The sequence below is a fragment of the Acomys minous genome (assembly GCF_964271855.1).
Source record: "Acomys minous genome assembly, chromosome: 3".
Taxonomy (NCBI): domain Eukaryota; kingdom Metazoa; phylum Chordata; class Mammalia; order Rodentia; family Muridae; genus Acomys; species Acomys minous.
In genome coordinates this window covers 145,268,161-145,295,940 of record NC_140485.1, presented here as the reverse complement: position 1 = coordinate 145,295,940, position 27,780 = coordinate 145,268,161, and the positions used below count along the sequence as shown (strand labels likewise).

General features: G+C 47.6%; 1 protein-coding gene and 1 long non-coding RNA gene across 3 annotated transcripts; one reads left to right on the top strand and one right to left on the bottom strand.

The window, feature by feature from the left end:
• The first annotated feature begins 380 nt into the window (after positions 1-380).
• On the top strand, positions 381-26,129 carry RGMB (repulsive guidance molecule BMP co-receptor b). Of its 2 annotated transcripts, XM_084774522.1 has the most exons (5): positions 381-598; positions 1,528-1,603; positions 4,886-5,154; positions 10,050-10,558; positions 22,992-26,129. In XM_084774522.1, exons 2-5 carry the CDS (start codon positions 1,599-1,601, stop codon positions 23,646-23,648), a joined length of 1,440 nt encoding a protein of 479 aa, XP_084630648.1. In that variant the 5' UTR covers positions 381-598; positions 1,528-1,598; the 3' UTR covers positions 23,649-26,129. The 2 variants fall into 2 exon arrangements, with proteins under 2 accessions (XP_084630648.1, XP_084630649.1); XM_084774523.1 differs by lacking the exons at positions 381-598; positions 1,528-1,603 and having other exon boundaries at positions 4,579-5,154.
• LOC311593293 lies at positions 20,015-22,984 on the bottom strand. The gene is made up of 3 exons (XR_014777652.1): positions 22,491-22,984; positions 21,586-21,780; positions 20,015-20,047 (listed from the first exon to the last, which is right to left on the bottom strand). It is a non-coding gene; the product is annotated as an uncharacterized lncRNA (long non-coding RNA).
• Positions 26,130-27,780: the final 1,651 nt, after the last annotated feature.

Genomic DNA, 27,780 nt, shown 5'->3' with positions numbered 1-27,780 from the left:
TGGTGGCGGCGGCGCAGAGTGCGAACACCCACCGCACGCGCCGGCCGCTGCCGGTGCCCGGGAGACAACCGGCCGTCTCCACTAGGACTGTGAAGCTGCGGGTGCGCAAAGGCAGCGCAGCGGGCGTGGAGGGCGGGCGGCGTGAAAGGCGCCTTTGTGCGAGCCCGGGGTGTAGGACCCGGGGTGAGGAGCGACCGTCCCACACCCCCAGCCGTCGGGTCGCCAGCAGGACCGTCGTGTAGCGCGGCGAAGTGCTGACCCGCGCTGCGGAGATTGTCCGCGGCGGCGGCGGCTGCCCGGGAGACAGAGCGGAAAGCAAGCAGTTTCGAGGAAGTTGGGGAGAGGGACTCGTCACCCCGCCCTCTCCCCCCACTAGGTGGCAGGGAGGTCCCCCGCTGTCTGGCAGGGTGCAACCACTGCCCCGGAGCTCACTCCGGAACCGGCATCTGGAGAGCGGCCCCCCGGGTGGAGCCTCCCGCCTGCCGCCCACCTGGGGCAGAGTGGCGGGCGCGGCCTCCTTTCTGCGCCCCGGCCGCGTGGCTTGTGGCTTATTTTCCCAGCTGGCAAGCGTCGCGCTGCAGACAAGGGAATGCCTGTGGTGAGTTGTTTATTTTGTTGAAGTTTGCGGTGGGCCAGGAGTACGTGGGGGGCGAGCGGCAGGCAGCCGGCCGGGACTGTTTTGTTTAGGTCTCCGTCCACCTGTGTGGTATAAATCTGCCAGGTTCTGGGTGGTAGGGCCCAGGGTGAGAAAGCCCTGGCATTCCAAAAGCTAGCTAGCCACGTTTAATTCGCGATGCCTGGGACCGACTAGGGCCTAACGAAGGCTGTCCCCACCCCCAGCTTTTCATGGACTCTTCGCAAGGGACAGTCATTGCCCATGACCCAGGGACAGTTGGCCATTGAAGTTTCCCCAGCTTCCCTTCCCCGTTCCTTGGGGGCAATGGAGCCGAGGAGTTGATGTCAAAGGAGCCCGAGAAAAACTTATCGGAGGGGGGGTGATTGGTGTGAAGTTTGTTCAGGGGTGTCGGGTCGGCCTGTTTCTATAAACTGGGATCCTGCGTTGGCCAATTTCCCAGACTAGACTGGTGAAAGGCTGGCGGCTGACTCCTTAGGGAGCCCGTAGGAACCCCTCGGGCTGATGTTAGCACAGCCTCGACTTGGTTTGCCTGGAAGAAAAGCCTAAATACATTAGTCAGAGGGTAAAGCTTTTAAGGCCTTCTTGGGAGTGAGTGGCTGGCTAATGAGAGGTTAATTTTGTTTCGAAGGGAAGGCTGCGCTGGTTTCCTGAGATAAATGGACAGGAAGCGCATTACCTCCAAGCACTGGCAAGCAGCTCCCAAATGCTTTTTGCACCTGCTGCTTCTAGCCCTGCGAGCCAGAAGCAAGCCGCACTGGAGTCTGTTAGGGATCAAGGAGCCCAGGATGTGAGCGCGGGTTATGAACCCTTTGCGCTCTCTGGGGTCCCTCTCTCTCTCTCCAGGGGCTCAGCGCTCACACGGAGCCCTGGGGCTCTTCTCTTACACCTAGGTCCTGCGTGTTCCGGAGTTCCCGGGCATCCTGATCCTGCTGAGCCCCTTCCGGGTGCAGAAGGGTTAAGAATGATGTAAGTACACGCTGCTGGGCTCCTGGACTCCTGGGCTGTTGCAGCCCCTGATTTTCAAATGTTGTGCAGCAACGAGCAGCAGGGGAGCCCTTACTCCGGAATGGGTTGCACAAATCGTTTGTTTCAGGCTTCCCTGTCCTGGGTGAGCTGTTAAAACTGAGACCCTCATGTTAGGTTTCTGGGTACGAAGATACCTGGGGAGCAGTTAAGACGCCATGCAAAGGGCTTGGGAAATGAAACTGCATCGTGTTTAGAATCTATTAACGTTTCCGGCCCCCGTTTTAATTTCACTCCTTTGCATGTCCATGGCATGGTGTGCTTTGCTGCGTCTCCAGGACGTACTGCTCTGGTCTCTTCATTCCTTCTTGAAAACAAAGAGGAAGAGAGAAAGAATGCACGTGGCAAGACACAGGGTGGCTTTTTGGGGTTGCTCAAGTTGCCAATCACCTCGCTTTTTTTTTCCTGACTAAAATGTAAAACTTTTTATATTCATCAAATTTGTTCTAGCTTCCTCCCTGGGTTTTTCATTTTACAGTCCCAAATTCTGCTTAAACTTGCCACGCACGAGCTTGAAGAGTGGCTGGGCTATAAACCATCATCCGACATGCTCTTGATTTCAAATCTTGCAAACATTCCAGATTCACCCAGAGTTTGTCAACGGACCTAATGTTATGAAAATGGGAACCACCTTGTGGCTTAATTGTAAAGGGGAGGTTGGGGGGGGGGGAAGAAAAATTAGCATTTTCTCTAGCAGCTGAACACTTACTCGGGTAATAAAAAGTGAATTGTTAGGCATACATGTCTTAAGCTTGTCAGATTTTACAACAGAGGTGCAATAAAACACCTTAGAGATGAATTTTTTTCCTCAGTTTTTTCCCCCTTGACATCAGGATTCTCAGCAACTCGAGGGTGCCCTCTACTGATAAGAATATCTAGATCCCTGTGTATTTATAAAACGGGATAATTAGTCATCCATCAGCAGAAAGACCCACCCCAAATTGAATGTACTGATCCTTCCTTACCTTTTTGGTTATATGAAATGTGGTAATAGCATAAGGTACCTTTGGGGGTATAATTAAATATTGAGATAAGAAAACTCTACATTTTGCTGTCAAGTCAGCTAGCTAAAAGCACTTAAAAGCCTTTATGTGTAAGAATGGTTTGCCTGCATATATGTCTGTGCAGCGTGAGTGTGTGAAGGTGTAGGGGACTCAGATCCTCTGGAACTGGACTTACAGACTGAGTGGGCACAGGGAAGTGAATCCAGGTCTTCTGGAAGAAAAGCCAGTGCTCTTAACCACTGAGCTATCTCTCCAGCCCCAAGCTAAAAGGACTTTTAAGGAAATTGTCATGTGATCACTCTTTAAAAGCTATTTACTAGTATTTTCTGAACTGTATTTCATGGACTATTTGTAGTAACTGCAAGATAGTAACAGTCTTTGCTCTGATAGCATTTAGAATAGGCCATTGTGTAAACCTGTCAGGTACGTTCCTCTCCCCGCCTTCCCCCATGGAAAGTCGTTTCTCCAGGCAACTCTGAAGCTCTTATTAAGCATATTAAAAATAGACATAAGGCTCGGATTATATCTTGGGTAGTGAAAGGTGTGTTTACCACTCTATTCCTGACGGCATGTAATAAGTAGTGGAAATCACAGTAAAAACAGATAGGTCTCTTTCATTAGGGACCTAGTGGTTTGAGGAATTCAGTGTTGTCTAATGAGTAAGATGTGAGACCTAAGGCTTGCCCCTCCCCCCAATTATCCTTGTCCATTGATTAGCACACTGTAATGTGTGGAATATTAATCTGTCTGTGGTTGATAGGAGATTCTTAATTAGAGATTGAGTAATGTAGCAGGTAAAGTTGCAAACTGTAATTTAGATTGCACTTGAGTGCATTTTAAATGACAGTCCTCCACAGTGTGGGCTCCTAGCACTGACACCGTTCGCCAGAGGAGATAACACTCCACACTGACTGATAACAAAGCCTATCCTTTCTTCTGTCTCCAATTACTAGCATTTTTTACTTGAAGATAGTTTGTGTGGGTTTTGTTCATGGTTTTGGAGGACAACTCAAGTAGAAACAGACCTACCATTGGATTAATTTAATAGACTGGAAATTTGTGGAAAAGCCACTGAGCAACAAGAAATCGTGGCGTAATTGCACTGCATAAAAACTCACCACTCTCATTAATCTAATTACCTTGTAACCGAACACGTTGAAGTTCGCCCAATCCCTGACTCCCGCTCCCCGCTTTGAAGCAGGGAAAATGTCAAAGAAACCAAAACACCAGAGCCTCACGCAGCTGGCAGCGAATTCCGCCGGGAACTCGCTGGTACCTTCTCATTCCATCCATCTGCTGCGGCCCGCGGGGGTCATCTGAGTTACCTAACGAGGCTCGGCTGGACTCTTGTTTTACCAAGAGACACCAACAAGTTTGCTACGAGGTCCAGCAGATGTGATTGACTGAGTGTTATGGGGGCTAGGGTGGGGGTGGGGAGAACCTGCTACACAGAGCTTGGGAAAGCGCCGGCTTCCTGCTAGCGGCTGAAGCCAGCAGGGCCGGGGAATGAAGCTGGGGGTGGGGGTCATTAAAAACAAACAAGGGGGGGGAAAAACCTAGGAGGAAGCTGAACCTGAAGCTCATTAATTCAAGGGAAGGTTAAAGGCCGGTTCTCCTGGTGCGCTGGCCAACCGAAAGTCTATTGGGTCCCAGAAAACCGTGCCCGCGGAAAGGGGTGGAGGAGAGAAAGCACAAGGAAGCAGGCGGGAGGGAGGCTGGGCCCAGGCGAAGCTGCCCCACCCCGCGGGCGGCGGACGCGGAACCGGAGCAAGACGCACAAGGGAGGCGAGGAGAGGGCGGGGAGGCGCGCTCGCAGCCAATGGGCGGCGGAGGGGCCGCGCGGCCGGGGGCGGGGCCTCCGCGGATTGGCCGGGGCGCCGAGGGGCGGGGCGACAGTGCGGGTCCGAGATTGATTGACCGCGCAGGCAGGCCGCCGTGCCGAGTTCTCCAGGCCGCCGCCTGCCACGACCGGTGAGGTCCCGCCGGTCCGCGCGCGCGGAGGAGCCCACGCCAGCCGGGGCCCGGCCCTCCGCGAGCTCTCGGCTGCCCGCGGCGCTCGCTCACGGTCTTTTGTATCTTTCCTCCCGCCCCTTTCTGCCTGCCCGCCTGCCCGCCGCGTCTGGCCGTCTCCATGTCTGTGCGCCCTGCGGCCGCCTCCCTCCGCCCTCGACTCCCGGGTCATCGCTGCGGTGGCGGCCGGTCTCGATCGCTGGCCTGAAAGGAAGAAGAGGAGGAAGCGAGGCGAGCCCCCCGGCCCATGCCGCAGCCAGAGGCCCGGCCCAGCCGCTGCGCCCGCGCCGCCCTCCTCCTCCTCGCCGGAGCGCACGAGACCTGCATGGACGGGCATGGGCGTGAGAGCAGCACCTTCCTGCGCCGCCGCCCCCGCCGCCGCCGGGGCTGAGCTGTGCCGCCGCCCCGGGCTCTGGCCGCCGCCGTTGCTGCTGCTGCTGCCGCCGCTGCTGCTGCTCAGCCTTGGGCTGCCCCACGCAGGTAGGCGCGGGCCGGGTGGGGAGTGGGCCGCCGCGCAGGCTTTGTTCTGCGTCGGGAACGCCACGGCCCTGGCGGGCGAGCAGGGCGTTCGCAGTGGCCGGTTCACGGCTCCGAGCTGGGGTGCCCGGCCGGGTCCTGCCCGCCGCCTCGGCCTCCGGGAGGCTCGGGACTGTCGGGTCCCTGCGCGCGGGGGCCGCGTGCGAGACGAACGCCCCGGGGCTGTGTGTTCTGGCTCTCCGCTGCGGATCGGGTTTCCGCCGCCCGTGAGCCCTGCGCCCCGCTGCTCCTTCTCCACCGCTGGGGGTGGATGGCGGCGAGGCCGGGAATCGCAGTGGGGTGCAAAGATTTTTTTCACTCGAGTTTGGGGGGTGAATTCCGAAGAAACTTAACCGGGATTTCTTTCGGTTTTGCCAAGGCTGCTTTGAGCGCAAGAGTTTGGCGAATTGAAGGTGTGCTCTGAGGGTAGCCTCGTGTTTTCGGCTCCTAGCGGGCTTGACAGATGGGAGACTTGTGCGGTGTGGAGGTCGCCACTGCCTCTGCCGACTCAGCCCTGAGGAATGAGCCTGGGCCTTGTGACATGTGGTGCCAAGTTTTGTTTTCTTTACAAATAAGTACCCTCACTTTTAAAGACTTTGCCTAGACCATGAATTTCCCTGTAATACAAACATTTAGAACCATTGTTTTACATAGATGGCTTTTCCTTGAGGGCCTTTTCCCCCCTTTGTTTATGATGACACAACGCTCCAATCTGGAGTATTACGGCTTACCATCCCCCAACTATACTGAGAACTTAATTGATAAGACACATCAACAGTGCTAAAATCTCTGGGAGGTGTTTTGTTTTTTGTTTGTTTGTCGTTTTTAAAGTAATGGAACAAAATGACATTGAAGAGGCAACTCTTGGAAGTGGTGCAACAGCTGCATTGTAACACTCTGCCACTCTGGGAAACGGGCTGGTACTAAATGTAGCCAGTTGTTGGACTAATTGGGGCTTTAAAATAGTAGCTTTAGAACCTTAGAAGAATGTCCGCGTGCGGTTTCATGGATACTTTTTGTTAATGTTCCAGTATTCGGGAGTGTTGGGGTGAAAAACATGTATCCATTATGTCAAACTACATTGCATGAAACGGAAGCTGAAAATGTTAGGTTGAGCTGCGTTCTCTTGGCTCTCTGTGCCAGCTTTGGTATTAGTTGCTGCAGGGTCCTGACAGGGTTGGAGGCTAGTTCCTGGAGGTTTCTTTGCTGCCCTCTGAAAGGCACGGGAAACGGAACTAAAGGTTTACAGAACTAAAGTGTTTTAGCTAAAGGATCTGGGCCTCGAGGTTCCTTTCAGGATCTCAGATTGAACCCAAAGGACTGGCAAGGCCCTCATCACTGTGGGCAACTGTCAGGGTGGAGCTCTGTCTGAGAGAGATCTCTTTGAAGAGTGGTGCTGTTAAAATGCAGGGGTTCTTTTCCTGACGGGGACCCTACCAAGTGCTACTCGCAGATGGACTACCATATGTTTTCCGTCTGGGTCCATATCATTTGCCTCAGAGCCCCATATGGCTCTAGGGTTCACTCCACCCCGCTTCAGCATACCTCATTTCCTTTATTACAACCCAGGGATTGTGCCGCAGAGCCACAGTCCTGGTGTGAAGGAAGCTGTCTTGCATGGTGAGTCTTTTATGTTTGATCCATTAAAAAATAATGGAATGAAAGATCTAGACCACGAATCCTTTAGTGCTGGCAGTAGCTGCCAGGAAGATACAAGTCACACCCAATTGTAGATGATCTGACACCAAAACAGGAAAATTTTTCCTTGTAAGTGCATCTTTTGAATTCTGCCCTTGGGAAATGGCATTTGTTTTACTTTCATGTGTATTTTATCTTAGGAAGACCTTTGTAGTTCCCGAGTGGGTACCAGCTATGGGAGTTCTTGCTTACTCACTCTCTTGATGGTCTTCTTGGCCACATCCTGGAGAGGGTTTCTGCTCTGCATTGTCCTGGCATTTTGACAGGAGGGTTACTTTACCGCTTCCAACAGGCAAAGTGTGCGTTGTCATTATAAATTCATGAAGCTCAGATATTTCTGGGTGTATGCTACAAATTAGTCATTCTCCCAAGCCTGTGATGGAGCTGAGAGTGCTGACCTCAGAGCATGCAGCCTTCATTATGCTGCGCTCCCTCTGGTCTCTCCAGCCAAGGCTTGTTAGGACCCTAATGCACGCAAAAGAGCTGTTTTGTGTGTCATTTCTCAGAGCAGTGAGCACCTGCCTACCATAAAAAAAAGGGGCGGGGGAAGCTTGGAAGGGGGGATATGGGGAATCGGGGGAGACCAAAGAACACACTGGGATGAATGCTGCGTTTTCTCCTTCCTAAACACTTGCATTACACTTCTCCGTGCTTTTCTTACTTTTGATATTTTATGACTATTTGAAATAATTATAAGTAACTGTATGCTCAGATAGATTTTATAGACCATAAAAAAGAACAAATAGGCCCCACAGGTTTAGCGGAAAGTTGTAGTGCGTCATTGTCTGAGGTCCGAGAGCTGTTCATTAGTGAGTGATCTTGGCCCTGCATGGCTTGCTGTGCATCTGATTTTAAAGGAAGAGTGCTATAATCGTCCACTGTGTTTTTTCAGCTAGCTAACAGTGATTGGCCTTAACACTAGTCAGTTGTGCACAGTGCCACCAGGACAAGGCAAGACCTTGGATACCCCCTTTCCCCTGATTAAATCCCCTGAAGGATTTTGGGAGAGTGAGTTTGTTTGATTGTTTTTGTTGTCGTTTCATCTTGTTCAGTAAAAGTAATTAGAAGTGAATAAATTTGTGTTGGAGAACGGGATCTTGCCAGTTCCTGAGCTGTGCTGCACCAGACAAGCCTTAAATGACCAAACACCTGAAGATGGCATGGTGTGCTCTGTTAAAGTGGTCTAGTATTCTTACACGTCCATAGCTCCAAATTAGTGACATAATTTTAATCTCCTCTATTCTGGTAAAAGTGAAGATGAAGGCTCAACCGGGTCTTTGAAATTTCACAATGATGACAGATTGTTATTTCCCACACTTTTCTCCAGCTAAAGCCAAAAACAATTTACCGTTTAATTAAAAACTTAAAATATTAAGACACCTTTCTAAATCAATAAGAGATTACTAAATATGTCTTCTATCAGAGGAAGTTTTAAGTATTGATATCCTGAAGTTTACTGTATCCACATATTGAAGTAATTCTATATTTAAAAATAACCCACTGATTTTTATCCAGGCACAGTGGATTATACCTGTAATCCAAAATTCTGGAAGCTGGTGCAGAAGGATTGCAAATTCAAGGTCAGCCTTGTCTCAGAAAAAAAAAAAACAGAAGGAAGGGCTAGAGAGATGAGAGAGTTAAGAGCACGGGCTGCTCTTCCAGAGCATCACAGTTTGATTCCCAGCACCCACACAATGGCTCAACCATCTGTAACTCTAGCTCCAAGAGATCCAACACCATCCTCCAGCCTCCGAGGGTACCAGGCATACATAGCGTACACAGACATACGTGCGAGCAAAACACTCTCACACATAAAAACACACATAGAAAACTAGCCAGAATCAATGATCCAGTGATAACAAAAAACTATCCCTGCCCTGCCCCCGCCAGTATGAAATGTGAGGCATTTTATGTCTAGAAAAGTCCACAAAAATGTGTTACAACTTCTTCATTTTTCAGAACAGGAAGCTGCTAAGATGGGACGAAACTAAGCCTCCTTCCATAGGCCTATAAGGAATTTCAAGTAACACATTTATGTTACAGTTCATTTTATACAATTGAGATAGATGACCAATGTTTCTCTTTGGTAAATCTTTTCTCTCTTCTGAAGCAATATATAGTTGGTTGGTACACATGACACACATAGTATATTTTGTTTTGTCTTTCTCTCTTATAAATTGTTATATAAGAGACAAGTGACGCATAATTTGGATTTTTTTTTTTTAATACAGGGCTTTTCCTACTTAGGTTTTCATCTTAACTTTCCTCTAAACTGTTCCTTCAATGAGTTAATTAAGAAGGAAAGTGGGGGGGGGGAGAAGGAAAGTGGGGTGTGTATGTTCACACACACACACTAGGAATTCTTGGCTTTGTAGTTCTCTGATTCCCACTTTGAAAAACAATTTTGATGTTGCATACTTTTCTAGTTTGCTTGAGATCTGTGTGGCAGACATGTTAAGAGAAGTAAAACTGGATTTTGGTCAAGTGAGCTGCCTCTTTTAGCAGAGTGCTTAGGTTTTGCACAAAGGCGTTGTGCCTGTGGGTGTCATGGCAAGTGGTTTTTTTGTTTGTTTGTTTGTTTTTCAGTAACATACCTCAAGAAGGGTAGAATGACTTAATACTTGAATTTTTGCCTTGATTTTTTTTTCTTACCTGTAGCCATACAAAATCACGTAGAGATCCTTAAGCACACTATAATTTAGAAGCTTAGCCCTTCTTCGGGTGTGCAGGCTTTAATCATAGCTATGTGCCTAGTGCATCTCTCCCAGTGCTTTCCAAAGCCAATTACCCACACGGCTTTAAAAATCAAAACAGCCCATGTTCTTGGCTCTGCTTTGGAGCAGAAGAATTATTGTCAAAAATCTATAAGTAAGAAACAATATTTTATTTGTGATTTTAGCCTGGAGAGACATTTCTAGGCTAAGCTCTTGTTTGGTCACCAAAGCCAAAGCTTCAAAGTTTACAGTTAACTGTATCCAGTTTTTCTCCCAGTGGCTTAACCTGGGAGACGTGATACCACAATACAGCCTTATTGCTGAAGGTGTCTTAAATACGAGTATATGAGATGGAACAGACAGTCTCTATGGGAGAGCCGCGTCTAATCATGCTGCCCAGGAAGTGGTGAAGCATTTACATGCTTGCTCTTGTCTCCTTTCCCATAGGTCATTGCCAACAGCCAGCTCAGTGTCGAATACAGAAGTGTACCACAGACTTCGTGTCCCTGACTTCACACCTGAACTCTGCCGCTGATGGCTTTGACTCTGAGTTCTGCAAGGCCCTTCGCGCCTATGCTGGCTGCACCCAGCGAACCTCAAAAGCCTGCCGCGGCAACCTGGTGTACCATTCTGCTGTGTTAGGTATCAGTGACCTCATGAGCCAGAGGAACTGTTCCAAAGATGGACCTACTTCCTCCACCAACCCAGAAGTGACCCATGACCCTTGTAACTACCACAGCCATGGGGGAGTCAGAGAACCCAGGGGAGGGGACCAGAGCCCTCCAAATTACCTTTTCTGTGGCTTGTTTGGAGACCCTCATCTTAGAACTTTCAAGGATCACTTCCAGACGTGCAAAGTGGAAGGGGCCTGGCCACTCATAGACAACAATTATCTTTCGGTTCAAGTGACGAATGTGCCTGTGGTCCCTGGATCCAGTGCAACAGCCACTAACAAAGTAAGTGTATCACTCTCTGTTCTCCTTGACTCTCAGATGTTTGGTTCTTCAGATAACTTACGAAGTGTGTCATAAAGGCCTTGTTTAAAAGAGCCATCCATATATCTTCTCAGAAAACTATTAACAGGGTTGGTAAAGGTTTGTAATTATTTAATTAGAAATTTTCCCTGGCATGGCAGATGTTGTTCTGAACTTAAATACGCAATGATATGAAGAGTAAAACAAACAGTGAAGTCAAGTTTTCCAGGGAGAAAAGGCGGGCCTGTTCGATGAGAAAAATGTGTGCCTTCACCAGTGCCGTCCTGTGAGTGCGTGCGTGCGTGCGTGTGTGTGTGTGTGTGTGTGTGTGTGTGAGAGAGAGAGAGAGAGAGAGAGAGAGAGAGAGAGAGACCCTTCTCGAAGAAACCCACATTCAGATTTATCAGATGACTAAAGTGGGTGTTTCTGAATAAAGAAAGCTGTGCAGCCTGGGGCAGGGCCATCAGGAAACACACTTTATTGGAGGCTTAGAAGCTACAGTAAATGAAGTGGCTGTAACGCAGGCTGCCCAGTGGCAAACCCACAGTGGAGCTTTAGTTTCTAACCTTTCGGTAACCAAGGGAGTTAACGGTTGCTGTTGCAGAACAGTGCTATATAACCCCGTGTAATCTCACACCCCCTTTTTAACAGTTTAAGTCAGAAGCTAAGAGGAAAGTTGGCAAAAGTAAGTTAAGCCAACCCTGGTCCAGTGTCTGTGTTCTATGTCTGTTTATTTTGAAGAAGCTGATCATGTATGGAGAGACCTCTGCTAACTAAAAGGCACCAGTGTCTTAGTGCCGGGTAGGAGAGAGTGTCTGGGTTTACGAGGGCCAGTCGGCACTGAGTGCAGCCAAAGCAGTTTCCCGAGTGACCCCCTCTCCCGTCTTCCCCAGCCACAAACCCCACAGAGCGACTGTCTCCTCTTACTCTAGTTTCCCGTGTGTCTGTTCCTGAGTTGTCATTGACTAAATATAGCTGATAAGGACCACGCTTTTGAACTCTTGGGACGCTTGGTTCCCTCCCTTGCCTCCAAATGTGTGGGATATTTTTAAGTGAGTTTAAATTATTTTACTTGGCATTTTGTGAAGGAACTTTTACAACACTTTAGGAGATAATCTGGAGACACCCAGGAGTGTCACAAATCTAAAAATAGAAGCCATTGCTCTTGAGCAAAGACTGTTCCAGTGCAGCGGACGTTTTAGGAGATTCAAGCCAGTAAAATCTCAGGCTTGCCTGTTGCCTTAGCAAAATCTACACCTCAAAATAAGTTTTTCTTTCTTTGGCTCTTACATGTTTATAAGTAACTTTTCTCACCTAGATCTCAGAATATATATTGGGTAAAAGTTAGATCATTAAGATAAACAATCATGGAGCTAGTGAGGGGGCTCAGCAGTTAAGAGAGAGCACTGCTCCCACAGAGGCACCTGGAGTTGGTTACCACCACCAGCTTGTCTGTTCTCAACCATGTGACTCAGGATTCCCTGATCTGATGTCCTCTTCTAGATTCTGAAGGCCCTTGCATGTATTTGCACACAGATACACACATACACACACAAAAAAAACACTATATAGATATATATCTTGTTTTAAAGACAAATGATTGTCTTAAGACACCTCAAGCCTGGGAAGAGTTGTCCACTGTTCAAACAGTTGAGGATTTGGAAGGTTTTTGGTCAGATTATTAGTTAATGTTATATAAATATATAATTTACCAGTGCCGTTGGATTAGCAAATTAATTTTTTTAAAAAAGAGTCTGTTTTCTCCATCTGGTGAGAGCTGAGGATTTTCTTCTTTCAAAATGGAGAAAAGGTGGATCTCTGACAGGAAACAGGGCAGCTGTAGTGTGTGTTCTCTCAGTTGCACATTGCTGTTTGGCCTTCATGCTGCTCAGCAAGTCACTCTGTCTGTGGTCCTCCATCCCCTGCGGTAACTGGGTTGTGCTGTTTTGTGTGTGTTCTCCAGGGTGCCCAAGTATCGAAAAGGCTGGGTTTGATGCCCAAGCTCAAGACCAGTATGATGCTGAAGTTGGCAAAGGCCTAAAATTGTGCTGCACAATCTTACCTTTAAGGACTTACAAGCATTAAAGAAAAGGTGGTAATAAAAGTAAAAATAATGAGTCACAGTGTCCTTACAAAATACATTCTAAACAAAAATCTGAATTTCTTTCACATCTGGTTTAAAGTGTTTTCTCTTAACAATTTCTTTGGAAAAGTTGGGGGTTTTTTGTTTTGTTTTGTTTTGTTTTGTTTTTCCATGTGACTCTCTTCACACACTAGTCGGCCTTCTCACCTTTTTATCTCTGTGACAAACACCTGAGGAGAAACGATGAAAAAGAGGCAGGCTTCTTAGGGCTTCAATCCTGCCTTGACTGAATTTATTGCTTTGAGCCTCAGGCAAGACAGGATGAAGGGAGCATCAGGCTGGACAGAAAGAGAAGAAAAGAACTAGGGACAGGGTGTCACTTCCGGGGAGGTGACCTCTCTCCACCTAGGTCCCACCTGCTGTCCACCCCTCCCCCCATGCTGTCTTACTATGAATCCATGAAAGGTCGGTTTGTCGCCTAGAGCCCTCTGACGGGCAGTAGGGTGCCAGCCCAGTCTGGGGCATACTTCATTTTCTCACTGAGAATTTCTGGATTATACCTAGGCTGGTTCTGAGTCTCTCAGCACTGCGCGTTGCTCTTATTGAACCTGGCTTGTGTGACCTGTGTGCTGTGTGTCACTGCCCTTGAAGACTGACTAATGCCCCTGTGGAAGGCCAACTGTGAGGCTCAAGTGTTATATTTAAACATCCATGCACTTGACTTCTGAAGAGAAATGCTAGACCCCTGGCTGTTTTACTTGGTGAGGTCACTAAGACAGCTGGCTTCCGAGAGCCTGCTTTCTTGAGCCAGCCACCTGCAAGCTTAACTTAGTGAGGTCTCCCACCTGTCACCCGAGGACACCTAAACAGAATAAAATAAGATGACATCACTAGACTCAAGGGGCATTCTCTCTCTCTCTCTCTCCCTCTCCCCCTCCCCCTCTCCCTCTCCCTCTCCCTCTCCCTCCCCCCCCCCCCCCCCCCCCCGTCTCCCTCTCCCTCTCTCTCCCCCCCTCTCTCTCTCTCCCTCTCCCTCTCCCCCCCCTCTCCCTCTCCCTCTCCCTCTCCCTCTCCCTCTCCCTCTCCCTCTCCATCCACTGTTCTCTACACACTGGCCCTCCCCTCCCCATGTGAAAATAAGGACTTGTTTTCCGGGTGGTCATGGTGTGCACAAGTATGCTTTCTCCAGGCCTCCATGCTTTTGTTCCTGCCCTTCATCTGCTGCTGCCTTGCTCCCTGGAGGAGGCTGTGCTTGGTGGGCCAGCTTGCCAGCTAGGTCTGTTACTGAAGGTGGGAAGCCAGGGCAGGTTTTTCATCTCTGCACCCTGGGGCTGCAAGAGTTTCTGGCACACCTACACACCTCACCTCATCTCAGATACACATCTTCCCCACCTTTGGCTGTGAGAGGCAGCTGCAGGCATGCAGGCCCTGAGAAAGTGAGGCGAGGGGACTGCTGTTAGCACTGGCAGTGTTAGGGGTCTAGAGAGGAGAAGCAGTTTTCCTGTGGGGAGAACGCAGGCACCCCTCATCAGTTCCAGAGAAGCACACGGCAGTGGCCGGGCTGTACTTCACAGGCTCCAGAGGAGCCAAGTTACCTGTCCTGAGGGTGCCGGGCTCAGCTCCTTTGCCGCTTTCAGACTCAACTCCTTCACTTAATGGGTTGCGTTTCTGTTCTTAGTAAAGGTCCATAGAGAGGCTGTTTAAGTGCATGGCTGCAGAAGGAGGGCAGAGAGCAAGGCTCTCAGTCCTTTGCTACATTCCCAGGAGCATGTGTTAGAGAGTAGTGTGGTGGGGAGGCTTCTCTACCATAGGTTACAAAACAGTGGAAATGAAAATAAACTTTTTTTTAAAAGGGTTTTTCGAGACAGTGTTTCTCTGTGTAGCCTTGGCTGTTCTGAACTCACTTCGTAGACCAGGCTGGCCTCAAGCACACAGAGATCCACCTGCCTCTGCCTCCCAAGTGCTGGGATTACAGGCATGCACCACTATGCCTGGCCATTTATTTTATTTTATTTTTTAATCATTAATCTTGGGCTAACAAAATGGCTTAGCTGGGGAAACACCCGCAGTCAAGCCTTACAACCTGTGTCAGCTCCTGGACCTCATGTGGTACAGGGGAACCCTACGTTGTGCTTGGATCCCCACAAGAGCCCTCCATGCACACACACAATAAACAGACGACATGTAGTTTAAAGAATTAAAAGTAAGCCAGTCTCTCAAGTAATTTTCAATAACTTTTCAAAATACTTTGTTTAAATATTTTTCATGTCGCCTAACAGTGGTTGTATTTTTAATAATCTTCACAGGAACTCTTCTGCTTTATTTCCCTTTTGTTTTTACGTAACCATAGCCCTTCCCACAGCCCTGGCTTTCTCAGACAGGACTTAGACCTCATGGAAACAAAATAGGAGTAGGAAATGTTGGGAACCACACATCCTGGCCTCCTCCTTCGAGCGAGAGAAGGGTTTGCTGTAAGGCAGCTTGCCTTTAAGAAAGGGGATGCCCCCTTGTCCTTGCCTGGACCAGATGACTGTTGGCCAGGTGAGTAGGCACTCTTGTTGTCACAGCGGCCACCAGCTCCTGTACCCTGTGGGCTAGTGCCTATCCGAAGCGTAACAGGGTTCCCAGCCCCTCCAAGCTGTGTATGCCATCTTACATTTCACACTATTTTCTAAGTCTCGAATTCTGTAACTGCCTTTTGGTTTCTAAACCAGACACGTAGACAATTTGGTTTTGTTTTTAGTTAACGTCTTTCTTGAGCTGTGTGGCCAGAGGTTTCGTTGTAGTTCCATCCACTAGGCCTGGACTAGAGCATGTTGTGGCCACTTCTTTCTGAGCCTTAGGCACTTGCCTGCAGGCCATGCTGGGTCCTTATCTGTTGCTTAAGGAGTTGGAGCTAGGCGAGCCTGCATCCGAGGCTTTCAGTTGTTTCAGTTGCCGTTTTAAGCGCATCTCCAGACAAAGGGTGGAAATCCCTCCTCTCTTGACCTTACACCTTAGTACTTTTTTTTTCTTGCAGCCAGGTTTTGACACTGCTTTGTGTTAGTAACTGAATACCTGTGAGCGACACAGTGTGGTCTTTTATTTTTGTCAATGAAAATGGTCCTCCTTTCTTTGGTTGAGTTGTGTTTAGATGTATGGACCCTGTTCCTGCTGGTGGTGGTGGTGATGGGTGGAAGGGGCATGTCTTCTAGAGAGGTATGTAGTTCTTACAATCTGAGATTTGCTTTAGATAAGAGGATGGATGGATGGATGGATGGATGGATACATTGATGGATGGTTGGATACATTGATGGATGGTTGGATACATAGATATAGTTAATAGATAATTCTAGCCTTTCTTTGATATTTGTTCCTTATCCTTCATAACTACAAAAATGCTAACTTACAGTTGTAGCTCCCTTTGTGTAATAATTTCTGATAAAACATCATTAATTTGGTGCTGCTGTTTTTTGTTTTTGTTTAACTTACTACATATAGGAGATGAAGGGTAAATGTAGCCTCTACATTGGCTAAGCATATTCCTGAAATGTACAGTGTGAGGAAATTTGTTGAATATATTGATTCCCAGAGACATTAGTTAGCAGGCTGACACAGGTGTCAGGAAGCAACACAGACAGAACAGCTGCTGTCAGAGGCTATCACCCAAGGTGGGCTCCTCCTGCCTTGCTTGCTCCTGGGCTTCCCACCCCCCACAGTCAGTGTGCCCCCTCACCTGCATCCCTTTTTCCAGAGTCACCAGTCTTAATTAGTTCTTCAAGATCCCATCTAATTTTTAAAACCCTCATTATGTCGTGTGTTAGGCATTTTTGGTTATTCTTGAATCTATTTCAGAAATAGCACTGAAATGCTAAAGAACAGACTTGAGAAGAGCAAATCATCTCCGATTCTGGGTGGGACTGGGTCTGCTGTCCTTGCCAGTTCCCTGTGAGGCTGTTGTTTGTACTGGATTATAAAGTGTTAGGCCCAGGAACTACTGTGTGGTGGGGTAGTCTCAGTAAACTGCCTGGGGGCGGAAAGATTTCCGTGTGTGTGTGTGTGTGTGTGTGTGTGTGTGTGTGTGTGTGTGTGTGAGAGAGAGAGAGAGAGAGAGAGAGAGAGAGAGAGAGAGAGAGGAGAAAGAGAGGGGGGAATCACTGGCTGACACGTGTGCAGGGTAGAGAGCACTGTGCACGGTGGGGGGTGCCTTGCTTGTTCTCTATGTGTTTTCAAATGAGGCATCCCTTTGTGTGTTAAAACACTCTGGGGAGGGAGCTCTTCACCATCTTTTTACTCCTCCTGACACTTTCACTCCCTGAGTCCTATATGTCTTTGGAAGGACCTTCTAAAATCCCCCCTGGTAAGTGAAATTAAATAGAGGTTTGTTGGAGCCAGGCAGGATTCCTTGGGTGGTGTAGGCCTCTGCTACTTCAAAACAAATCCACACTCCTCCGTAGTTTGAGGCGGCGGCGGCAGGAGGCCAAGGCTGATGCACAGCTGGGAGTCAGAACTTGTTTCTCTGTCACGTTTCCAAATGTCTCTCTCGGCCCTGTTCAGTTTTCTTTGAGTCGACATTTTGAGGGGACGGGCGAGAAGGAAGTGTTGGGTGGTTGGTATTCTTTCTTGTTGCTGTTGTTGCTGGCTTCAATTAACGCTAACCAAACACTTTCTGCCTCTGTGGAATGTGGCCTGAGAGAGTTACCTACAGTGTGCAACAATGAAAAATGTGCCCTTCCCCATTTTGTCTTTATTTGTTTTGACTGCAGTAAAACTTGCTCTTCCAGTGTTTGGATTTTTGTGCTCTTGTGGGTGGGGTGATTTAACAAAGTGCTCAGCCTGTCTGTGAGTGTGAGGACAGCCTTGGAGTGACCCTCTGGTCCTGCTGGGTCCTAAACAAGAACTCAAGCCAAACCAGTTTTCTGGAGAGTGGGGGCTCTTCCTGCTCCACTTAGCCAATTAGTTCTGTATTAGGGTGGGGGTGGGGTTGAGCTCATTCTCGGGGGTTCCTCCATGTTGGCACACCGTGTCGGCACAGTGGTTGGGATGGGTACCACAGCGTTTAACCATGAACTTCTCACATCCCATACAAATGCTCCTGAGCCTGGACCTAGACACGTGGGGCAGGTGCTGGCGTCTTCCCTTTTTCCTGCCCAGGCACAAGGATATTTTTGACCAGTGACTGTCACCAATCCTGACAGTCTCGATACTTCTGTTTTATCTTTGGAAACTTGAAATTGAACCCAGAGCTGGCAAGTCGTGTGTGTCCTGTGAATAAATTGAAACTTTTCCTCCCCTTCCTAATGCACAGGAAGTAATCAGAGCACTGTGGTTTTTCTGTTCTCCATCAGTTTAGGAAACAACGGTGGAACCTAGACCTTGAGCACTAGTCAGATTGTGGCCCTGCGCTTCCTCCAGAGGGGAGGCCCTTGGGGGTCAGGACCTGCTGTGGTAGATTCTGCCTAGCTGAGGGCCACTGCCCCACCCCCACCCCCACCCTAAAGATCTAAACTTTTGAAGTATTTTTAGCCTCTGATCTGAAATGCAGTGGCAGCCTAGATCTGTAATACTCCTATAGGCCTCTCATCCAGCAGCCTAGTGAACCCAAACTTCTGGAGTTTTTGAAGTTGCTGAGGTGTGCAGGACTGGAGGGCCTGCCTCCTCACGCCCAGCATGCTGTTACTCTGGTGTGCAGAAGGAAGTTGGCTGACTTCCCCGCCTCTGCCTATTCACGCTTCCCGCCTTCCTTGTTTTAATTATACAGAAACTGGTTTTTGAAAGTTGGCATTTCTGTGCCTGTCGCTTTTGTGTGTTAACCCTGGGCCAGACTGCTTTCACTCTCGGTGCTTTTTCCAGCCTCTGGGCTCGGTGCGACTCTGGAGCACCCTAGCAGCCTTCAGCTGTGGGTGTCCTTGCTCGATTCTCCATCTGCTGCCAAGGGCCCCTCAGCAACAGCCAGAGCAGCCCCTGTGCTCGCTGTGTTCATTACCTAGGGCAGCGCTGGAGACCAGGTGTGAGCCACTTCACTGCTCTGTGCGCCCCCGCCCCCCCCCCCCCCCCCCGAGTGCACTGAGCATAGAGCTCCATAGGAGAGTTGGGTTGGGGAAGCCTATGGCTTCGATACCTGTCTTAGCCTCATCTAACCCTCGGTAAGATTCTTAATACGCTGCTCACCCTGTAAAGGCGTGTGCTGTCCTAACTGTTAGGACACTGTCCGTCCAGTCAGAGCAGTAGTACTTCCGCAACTCTGAGACTTCCTGTTAGGAGTGTGTTCAGTAAGCTGCATGGCGAAATGACTCCCAGTTTATGGAGTTTTCAGCTTCCTAACAGACCATCTCCCTGATGTTCTGGGGACAGTGTCAGTGAGAGCATGTGTCTCCCACCTACCATGTAGTATACTACATATAAGCTTAGTCTGGCTTCTGTGTCAAATTGTTCAGACAGAAAGTTAATCTAAATGAGTATGTGTGAATTTTCTCCCTGCTTCACAAAAGAGAAAGTTACCCTCATTTCTATGTAAGTGAAGGTCACTTCCCGCTGTGCCTACACTGGGCCTGCCCCAGCTGCCATCCACACGCTGGTGACCATGGAGATCAGTAAGGTGCATTCAAGGCCTTCTGCCTCTTTCAGAGCTTCCTCAGCCAGCTTCTCAACATTCCCAGAACTTGGCCCTCAGAGTAGAATTTGGGTGTGTTAGGAATGGAGACAAAGCCAGTGTGGTAGACACGTGTGCTGGTGCTGGAAAGGTCTCGTCGTTCTGTCTAGAAGACTGAGCGTCGAGGTTGTGTTCCACTTAACATGTGCAGACATGAAGGCACTGAGCCCAGTCTTGGTCTCCTTGAGGGTCTACTGTTTTTTGCAACATAATTATACCCAGACAACTTGACAACGTGGACATATCAGCTAATTAAATGAAGTAGAATTTATTTTAACTTCCTTGTACATGGGCAGGATTTTAACCAGATACAAATCAAATTGCATTTCAAGCCTATATTTCTTTGCTTCAGTTTCATGACTAAAGCTCAATTCTCTTGTTGAAGATTCATTCTAGAAAGTTCTTTGCATTTGCCCTAACCCTGACTAACCACTGGTAAATGTGTCTTCCACAATATATGCAGAGCTGCAGTACATACAGGGAGCTACTACAAAGCCTTTGGGGAGTTGTGTTTTAAGACCTGTGCCTGGTATTCTCCATGCTATTGTACCTTGGGGAGATTTCTCTGTATCCTCGTTAGGCAGGGCCTGGATTTTCCTCATGGACTTGTTCAGTTCCATTTCATATATTTCATTTTCTTTCTGGTGGCGGGGGGGGTGGTTGGCGCGGGAAGAGGCAGGCAGGTGCTTCTTAACCAGTGGTTCTCAACCTTTGGGTCGTGACTCCTTGGGATGTTCAATGACTTTCACAGGGGTTACTTAAGAGCATTGGAAAACACAAATATTTGCATTACAATTAATAACCATAGCAGATTTATGGTTAGAAGTAGCAACAAAACTAATTTCATAGTTGGGGGTCATCACAACATGAGAAACCATATTAAAGGGCTGCAGCATACAAAGGTTGAGAAACTTTTACAACAGGCCTTAAATTCTTGTTGCCTTCTTTTCCTATGTGGAAAAGTTGATTTGTAGCTGCTATCTTTCTCTTCCTCATAGGCCTTGCGGGTGGTAAGGTCTCAGGAGTGAGATGAAAAGTGAATGAGGAGAGCTGGAGCAGTCTGTCTGAGGTGGGGCCGAGCGGGACTGGATGGGGGAGGGGTTCACAGAAGACATTGATGTCTTAAGTGCCAGAAACGAGACCCATCAATAATACATGGTGTGGCGTTGAGCAGATGTGCCGTTATTAGTGCATGCGGAGCACTGAGTGGCAGTGAAGCCAGCAGCACAGCCAGTGTTGTATGGTTTATAAATGCTGCTAGTGAATGCTGGGGATAAGTTTAAAGACTCATTTTAGGCTTTTGATGGCTGAAAAAGTTTGGAATTTGCAGAGAGTCAGGGGAATTTTGTACATTTTTGAAGTGAGAATTATCACAGATGAACAAGTTTGCTTTTCTGGGGAAGGAGACAATCTGACAGCGGAGAGCATGTGTGTTGTAACTGTCCCAAGGAGTGACATCGCATTACAACGCTCAGGTCATGTGAAACTTACACACCGCTTTCTCTACGTTGCACTGATCACATGTCTAGTGCCGACTTAAACTGCTGGGCACTTCTCAGGGCCCTTCCTGTGCTGTGGATTATTTCATCCCCTCAGCGTGTTGGTTCAACAAATAATTGTATACACATGCCCAAGTGAAGTATTCTTGTCATTTCGTCAGACAGAAAGTCACTTCAAGCAAAACGCAGAGTAGAATATTTTAAGGTGTGAGTCCTAGAGAAGGCCAGCAACACCTCCATGTGCCCTGTGTAGCAGAGACTACGTGTGTGAGGTGTTTAAAGTGAGTCCTGAGTTCCAAAGCTGGGGTCGCTGTGCCTTGTGCACACACCAGGCTTGGTTAACATGAAAGCCCCCAGCCTGTCTTCAGGCTGCGTCTGTGTCCTTCTGTAACTCATCTGCAATGCTTCGTTACCCCAAACAAAAGTGAATTCCTAAATGTTCACAGTTCTTGTGTGCTGTGCCAAGTTGGTTTAAACTTAGTTCGTTAGACTAGAAAGACACATTCCCAAGTTGTTGGACCTTCTCAGCTTTTGAACATGTTTCCGGTGAGAGGATTCTCCTGGCCATGAAAATCAAGACTGTGGAAAGGTATCATTGACTTTAATTCTTGACTTTCAGCCATCTGCACTGGTTAACTGTCAGCGTTTCCTAGCCTTCCTCCAGTGTTTTCAGGTGTAGAATTTACTTGAAGTAATCTTTTCACCTCCTAACAATCCCAGTGTGTCTTAAAGGACTTGTCAAACTGACTCTAGAGCCACCAAATAAATCTATTTTATAGTCTCTGTAGATACCCACCTCGGAGCCCCTCAGTGGAAGGTCCCGTGGTTGGAATCCGCAGCTTTCCTGAAGTCATCTCTGGTCACCTTCTCAGCGTTGTTAAGGAGGTGTTGTAATGTGAGAAGGCTGGTAGTGAAATCAGATTGTGGCTCTGGGTAATTAGGAGAGAAAGCCCAGCGTTTTCACAGCACATTGTCTGGTTTTCAGTTGCAGCTGCAAACAACGGATATGAAGGTCGCCAGTGGCTGCAGTGCAGCTGTCTCAGGTCTGGCTGAAATAAAGTGAAATGGCTGGAAAATTCCAGTCAAGTAACACCAGTGGGAGCATGTGGAATTAAATAGTGTGAGCAAAAGCTGGCTGGGATGGGGGAAAGCTTGAGGGTGGCAGTCGGGACTGGGGGCATTTCTGGCCTTTTAAACAAGGCTCCATTGTTTTGACTAGTTCCCTTGGAGGGGCTGAGAGGCTCTCGCCATCAGTGTGTGGTTCGGCTGTCTGCCTTCTTGACTCACCCCGTCCTTTATTCTCTGTTTTGTTTATTTTGATTTGTTTTTAATTAAAAAACAAAAACTGTTCCCACATAACTAACAATAAACTAAATCTCTGATGCCATGTCAGATGGCACTGGGGAAGTGCTCCCACTCAGGGGGCACAGAGAAACTGTTCCTTCCTAGTCACCCTCTCTCATCACCATCGTGTGATGGCTGCAAAAAGAGGGAGCCAGTTCCCTTGTTTCAGTTGTTTCAAGTGTTATGAAGGATTCTCAAGGAAGAAAGTGGTCTTACCACAGGACGGCTTTGTGTTATCAGTAGGGCTTTTTTCTCTCTGAACTCTTTGCTTCATTTGGAAAGTTAAGCGCTTACTGGGAGAAGATGTAGGAGTCAGAGGCCCCTGGGGGGCGGGGGGGACAGGACATTTTCTGTTACCAGGTTTGGGGCGTGTTGTCTCTGCCAGTGCTTGAGAACTGCACTTGCCAAGTAATCTCTGTCACCGTGATGCTGTCACAGCGATGCAGAACATTTGATGAAGACTAAAAGAGATCTGTCCTGAGGCGCATGACTGGTGGGCTGTGCAGATACCCTCCTAAAAAAATAAATAAAAGCCTGTTTGTCTCTTTAATATTTATGTTACATTTATAGTGATGAGTCATGCAAAATGGTGACAGTCCAGTGAAGGGTCTCTTTAGAAGACAGGGATGTGTTAGATTTATCACTAATTCAGTCCCTTCGAGCTTCTGTATTGTGTATTCCACGCTGTGCCTTGGTGATCATTAGGAGGAGACAAACGACTTTTAATAAATAAAAAAGGACTGTTTCCCAACAGTGGTACTGTGTCAGGAAAGCCAAGCCTCCATTCCAAAGTAGTGGTAGGGAGCTCTCTGTACAGTCCCTCCAGTCACACTAATTTGTACATCTTCCATCGGACAGGTCACTATTATCTTCAAAGCACACCACGAGTGTACAGACCAGAAGGTGTACCAAGCTGTGACAGATGACCTGCCAGCCGCCTTTGTGGATGGCACCACCAGCGGGGGGCATGGTGACATTAAGAGTCTGCACATCGTGGAGAGGGAGAGCGGCCGCCACGTAGAGATGCACGCCCGCTACATAGGCACCACAGTGTTTGTGCGACAGCTGGGGCGATACCTAACCCTCGCCATTCGGATGCCTGAAGACTTGGCCATGTCCTACGAGGAAAGCCAGGACCTGCAGCTGTGTGTGAACGGCTGCCCCACGAGTGAATGCATTGATGACGGACAAGGCCAGGTGTCCGCTATCCTGGGACACAGCCCGCCTCGCAGCACCTCAGTGCAGGCCTGGCCTGGCTACACACTGGAGACAGCTACCACCCAGTGCCACGAGAAGATGCCGGTGAAGGACATCTACTTCCACTCTTGTGTCTTTGACCTGCTCACCACTGGTGACGCCAACTTTACTGCTGCAGCCCACAGTGCCTTGGAGGACGTGGAAGCGCTGCACCCAAGGAAGGAACGCTGGCACCTCTTCCCCAGCAGCTCTGCGGGACGCAGGGATTTCCCTGTCAGTCTCGGACTCACATGCTTCATCCTCATTCTGTTTTTGTAGGGATTGTTTATTGGCTTTTGTTTTTCTGATTGTTTTTTCTTTCTTTCTTTCTTTTCTTTTTTTTTTTTTTTTTTTTTTGTCTATAACAAATTTTTAAATATATATTGTCATAATATATTGAGTGAAAGAGTATATATGTATATACCATGTATATGACAGATGTTTGTCCTGGAACACCAGATTGTACATTATGTGTTTGGCTGTTTTCACATGTGTTGTTGGTTTTTTTGTTTTTTGTTTTGTTTTGTTTTTTTTTAATTGTATCAATTTTGTTTTTGAAGTTTTGTGAAATGTTTTATAATGTCCCTGCATAGGGATCTCTTAGAAAGCACTTTATTTTTTATATATTAAATATTTATGTGTGTACCTGGTTAATATGTACAGTGCATATACACAGACACCACAGCAATTCATCTGAAGGTGACCAGTTTATAGCTACTCTGGGTGTCCTTCCTGCACTTCCACTGCTACTGATCTGCCAAGGTACACAGTTCCCGTCTGCTTCCTTTGAGGTGTCGATCTGGGAGGAAAGTTGTCCCCTCACTTGTAAGTACTTTCCATTCTTAAAATGTGGAAATCACTACAGAGCCGTCCCTAACAACTCAATTTTTCAGAACATGGGGACAGAAATGCTCCAGCTGCAGCCCTTGTTCCTCCTGATCATGACATTGGCTGATAAGATTGATCATGTTGGCCCTTCTGAAGCTGCTGTTTGCTAACTGTGAGTCTAGTGATAGCCGTTTCAAGTAAATACCAGGCATCTTGCTATACCTGAGCTAGTAGCTCTTTCTTGTCATTTATCCCTATTTAAATTGTAGTTTTCCCCCCTCCTTTAACTGGTTAAGCAAAACAAAATCATTAGCTTAACAGAGGTCATGCCTTGCCCCTCCCTTTTTGTAGTTTGTAAAAATCACATTCTTACCTGTCTCCTCCTTGGCTGCTCAGAAACAGTGCTCCCTGGCTCTGCCCCAGCATCTCCTCAAACTCCCAGGATTCCAAATGTTGGTTCTTAATGGGTCTCTGATACTGAGGTCCAGGAGTAGGGCCTAAAGAACAGAAGGTCGTCCTTGGTTTATGTTAGCACGCATTTGCCCATGGATGCATTGGGCATCGTGCTGCCCAAGTAGTGTCTGTCTTTTCAGCTCTTTGCCATCTTAACACCTGTAGTTGAACATTAGGCAGTTGTACCTGTCTCTTAGTGAAATTCCCATAAAGTAAGATCTTGCCTCTTCCATCCCATTGCTGGGACCAACGATAAGAGAAACATAACAAAGGCAGTGAGACTAGCAAAGTTAACTCCTAAATAGGTAGTTGTGTACTGTTTATATAAATGTGAGTGTTTGGTTCCAAGAAGTGATACAATTTGTTTTAATATTTAAGGTTTATGTTAATGCAAGCAAAAGATACAAACCTTAAATACTGTAGTTATTTAGGCTAATAATAATAGGACATTTACCATGTCCTATTGGCCAGTGGCACCGACAGACTCAGGCTGGCAGCGGGAAGTGTACGGTATTGTTTTGTGAAGTTGTATTTCTTAGAGAACTGATTATGAAAAGGAGGGGTTGTGTGTTTATCTAGGGTGGCAAACTCACCTTGGGACAATTATGAAGGCACCCTACTTCTTAAAGGTTGAACTCCAGAGAGGTGGAATCCAGCCCTGTAAAAGAGTGTACTTTTAATAATGCTGGATTAGGACTGACCAATCCTGAGCTCTGAAGCATGGCCACTTTGTTCACCTACAGAGCCATGTGCCCAGTGCAGGAGCTACCAATAGCTAGTAACTTGCAACTGAGTAGAATGGGCGAAAAGTGTTGAGCACTTAACAACCACTATTTTTGTACAAATAGTATGAAAGTAAAAACAATAGAAGTTGCTTCAGCGTCTGACTTTATAATGTGTGTTGATAACCACCTTTATCCTTCTAAGGAGCCAAAACCACCATGTCTACTCACAGTTTGGAGAAGGAAGTTTGCTTGTTTAGCTGTACCAGTTAGCTGGCCAAGGGTGTCCGTGAGTGTCCTGCAGCAGTCTGGGTAGAATATAGTAATAGTGTGAGGGGTGGTCCTCCCTCATAAGCAGTGTCCTATATGTCCTTTACAGGCCCCCACAGATAACTTAGAAAAGGGCTGGGTTTTCTTTGGGGTTTCTAAGGAAATTCTGACTTCTTAGCCAGAAGAATTTCAGACCATACCGGGATATGAATAGGCTATAACTCTGCGCAGGTCTCCCGGGAGAGCTTAAAACTTGGGGCAAAACACTTGATTCTCTCAGATCTCTACATGGCTCTTTTAGAAAAAGACTCAAAAAAACACTTGCCCTCTTCACTGTGCGTGGAAACCCCCACACTGTGCCGAGTCTTTGCAGAAAAACCTGTAGATGTAGTTCATAGGTAATTGAGTAAGTATCTGTGTAAAAACAGTGAGTGTGCAGTATGTAAATACTTTAAGTTATGCCAGAAAAATAAAGTTATAGACCATGCTGTTTTGTTTGTTCTGTGATAATAGTGACACCTACTGGGAAAGCTGAGAAACCTCTGCAGAAGAAAAGGAGCAAGGAATTCAATCCTAATAGTTCTTGACAAGATATACTACAATTTGCTCAACCACCACCCCCGTTCATTTGACTGCTACTGTAGTTTTTCCTTTATAACCTTTAAGCAATTACAAATAAAGCAGTGCCTGTGACACTGGCACTACTCCTGGAGATTTGTCTTTAATGAGTAGCTTTGCCCCTTAAGGACACGGCACTCTGATCTCTTGCAGGCCGCCTGGAGTGCAGCAACTTGCCTTGATAGAAAGATGTAGGAGGTAGGATTTTTGTTTTGTCTTTGAAGACTTACAAGCCCTCATTTCCTGGGTATTTTAAAAGGAGGTGTGTAGAAGAGTTTGGAAAAGAATGGCTTGGGAAAGCAATTGCTGTTGCCAGCTGGGATGTAAATGGGGTAGGGGGGGCTCATAATTCTTAAATAGCTCAGTGTGTGTAGTAGTTCACAGCACATAAATGGGGAATTTTATGTCAGATGTGAGCTACAGAAATCCAAGGTACAGTTCTAGTACTGAGTGGCTACACGTCTAGCAAAGGAGTCTACACATTCACATTCAACATCAGACCTCTAGCTTTCCAGAGACCAAAGCTAGAGAAACTCTAAATAGAGACTTTGATTTTCTTAAACAGCAAGTGAACTTGAGTTTTCTTAAACTCAAAACCTAAGAACCTTTTTAGTTGCTCGATTTATTTCATTTTTTAAAAAATACATACTGGTAAAACAGCCTTGGTTCGCTACAGATACCCTGTATTCCCAAATATCTTTCTGTGTGAATCAAGGAACACTTCCCACCCCCGCAAGAAGGTAAAAACTAGTTCAAAATTCTGTTTCTCAGAAGAGATCCAAGATGGCAGCGCCAATCACACTCTGCTTCTGATCAGCAGGGCAACCAGGACTGCACAGCAAGCTAAAGACCAAACAGATCTACAAAACACCAGTGCTGCTGATTCCCAGGTGAAAGGGATCCACACTGTGGAGCATGGGTGTGTCCGACCCCTGGCCACCCAGATAACCCACAGAAAAATCCCGAGGGACAACCCACATTAACCGCTATCTCGAGAAAGACTGAGACATCTGGGCAGCGTAGGGCTCTCACCGCCCAACTGCTGCTTACCTGATCTAAGACACAGAGCAGACAGGCAGAGCTGAGTCCCGGCACTGGCCACAGTCCACATTAGCTGCCATCCCAAGAAAGAGTACAGGGCAACCAAGCACCCTTAGGCTCTGATTTCAGCTCCCTGCTCCCCTGCCCCTAAGCTGCTGAAGGGCGTAGTTCAGCTGGGTCACAGAGCAGATAGGCAGAGCCCTGCCATTTCAAAAAGGCCTGTGGAGCATCCAAGCAGCTTTAGGCTCCCATAGTCTTCTAGCCACTTACCAGCCTGGACCATCAGTGACACAGAGCAGACAAGGCAGAGCTGAATCCAGGCACCAGCCACAATCCGCATTAGCTGCCATCCTGTGAGCAGCTTCTGGCCTGGGCCTGTCTCTGCCAGCCCACCTTAAGCATGCTGCTCTGACTCAGCTAGGACACAGAGCAGACAGGCTGAGCAGAGACCCGTGCAGGCCACACTCCACATTAGCTGG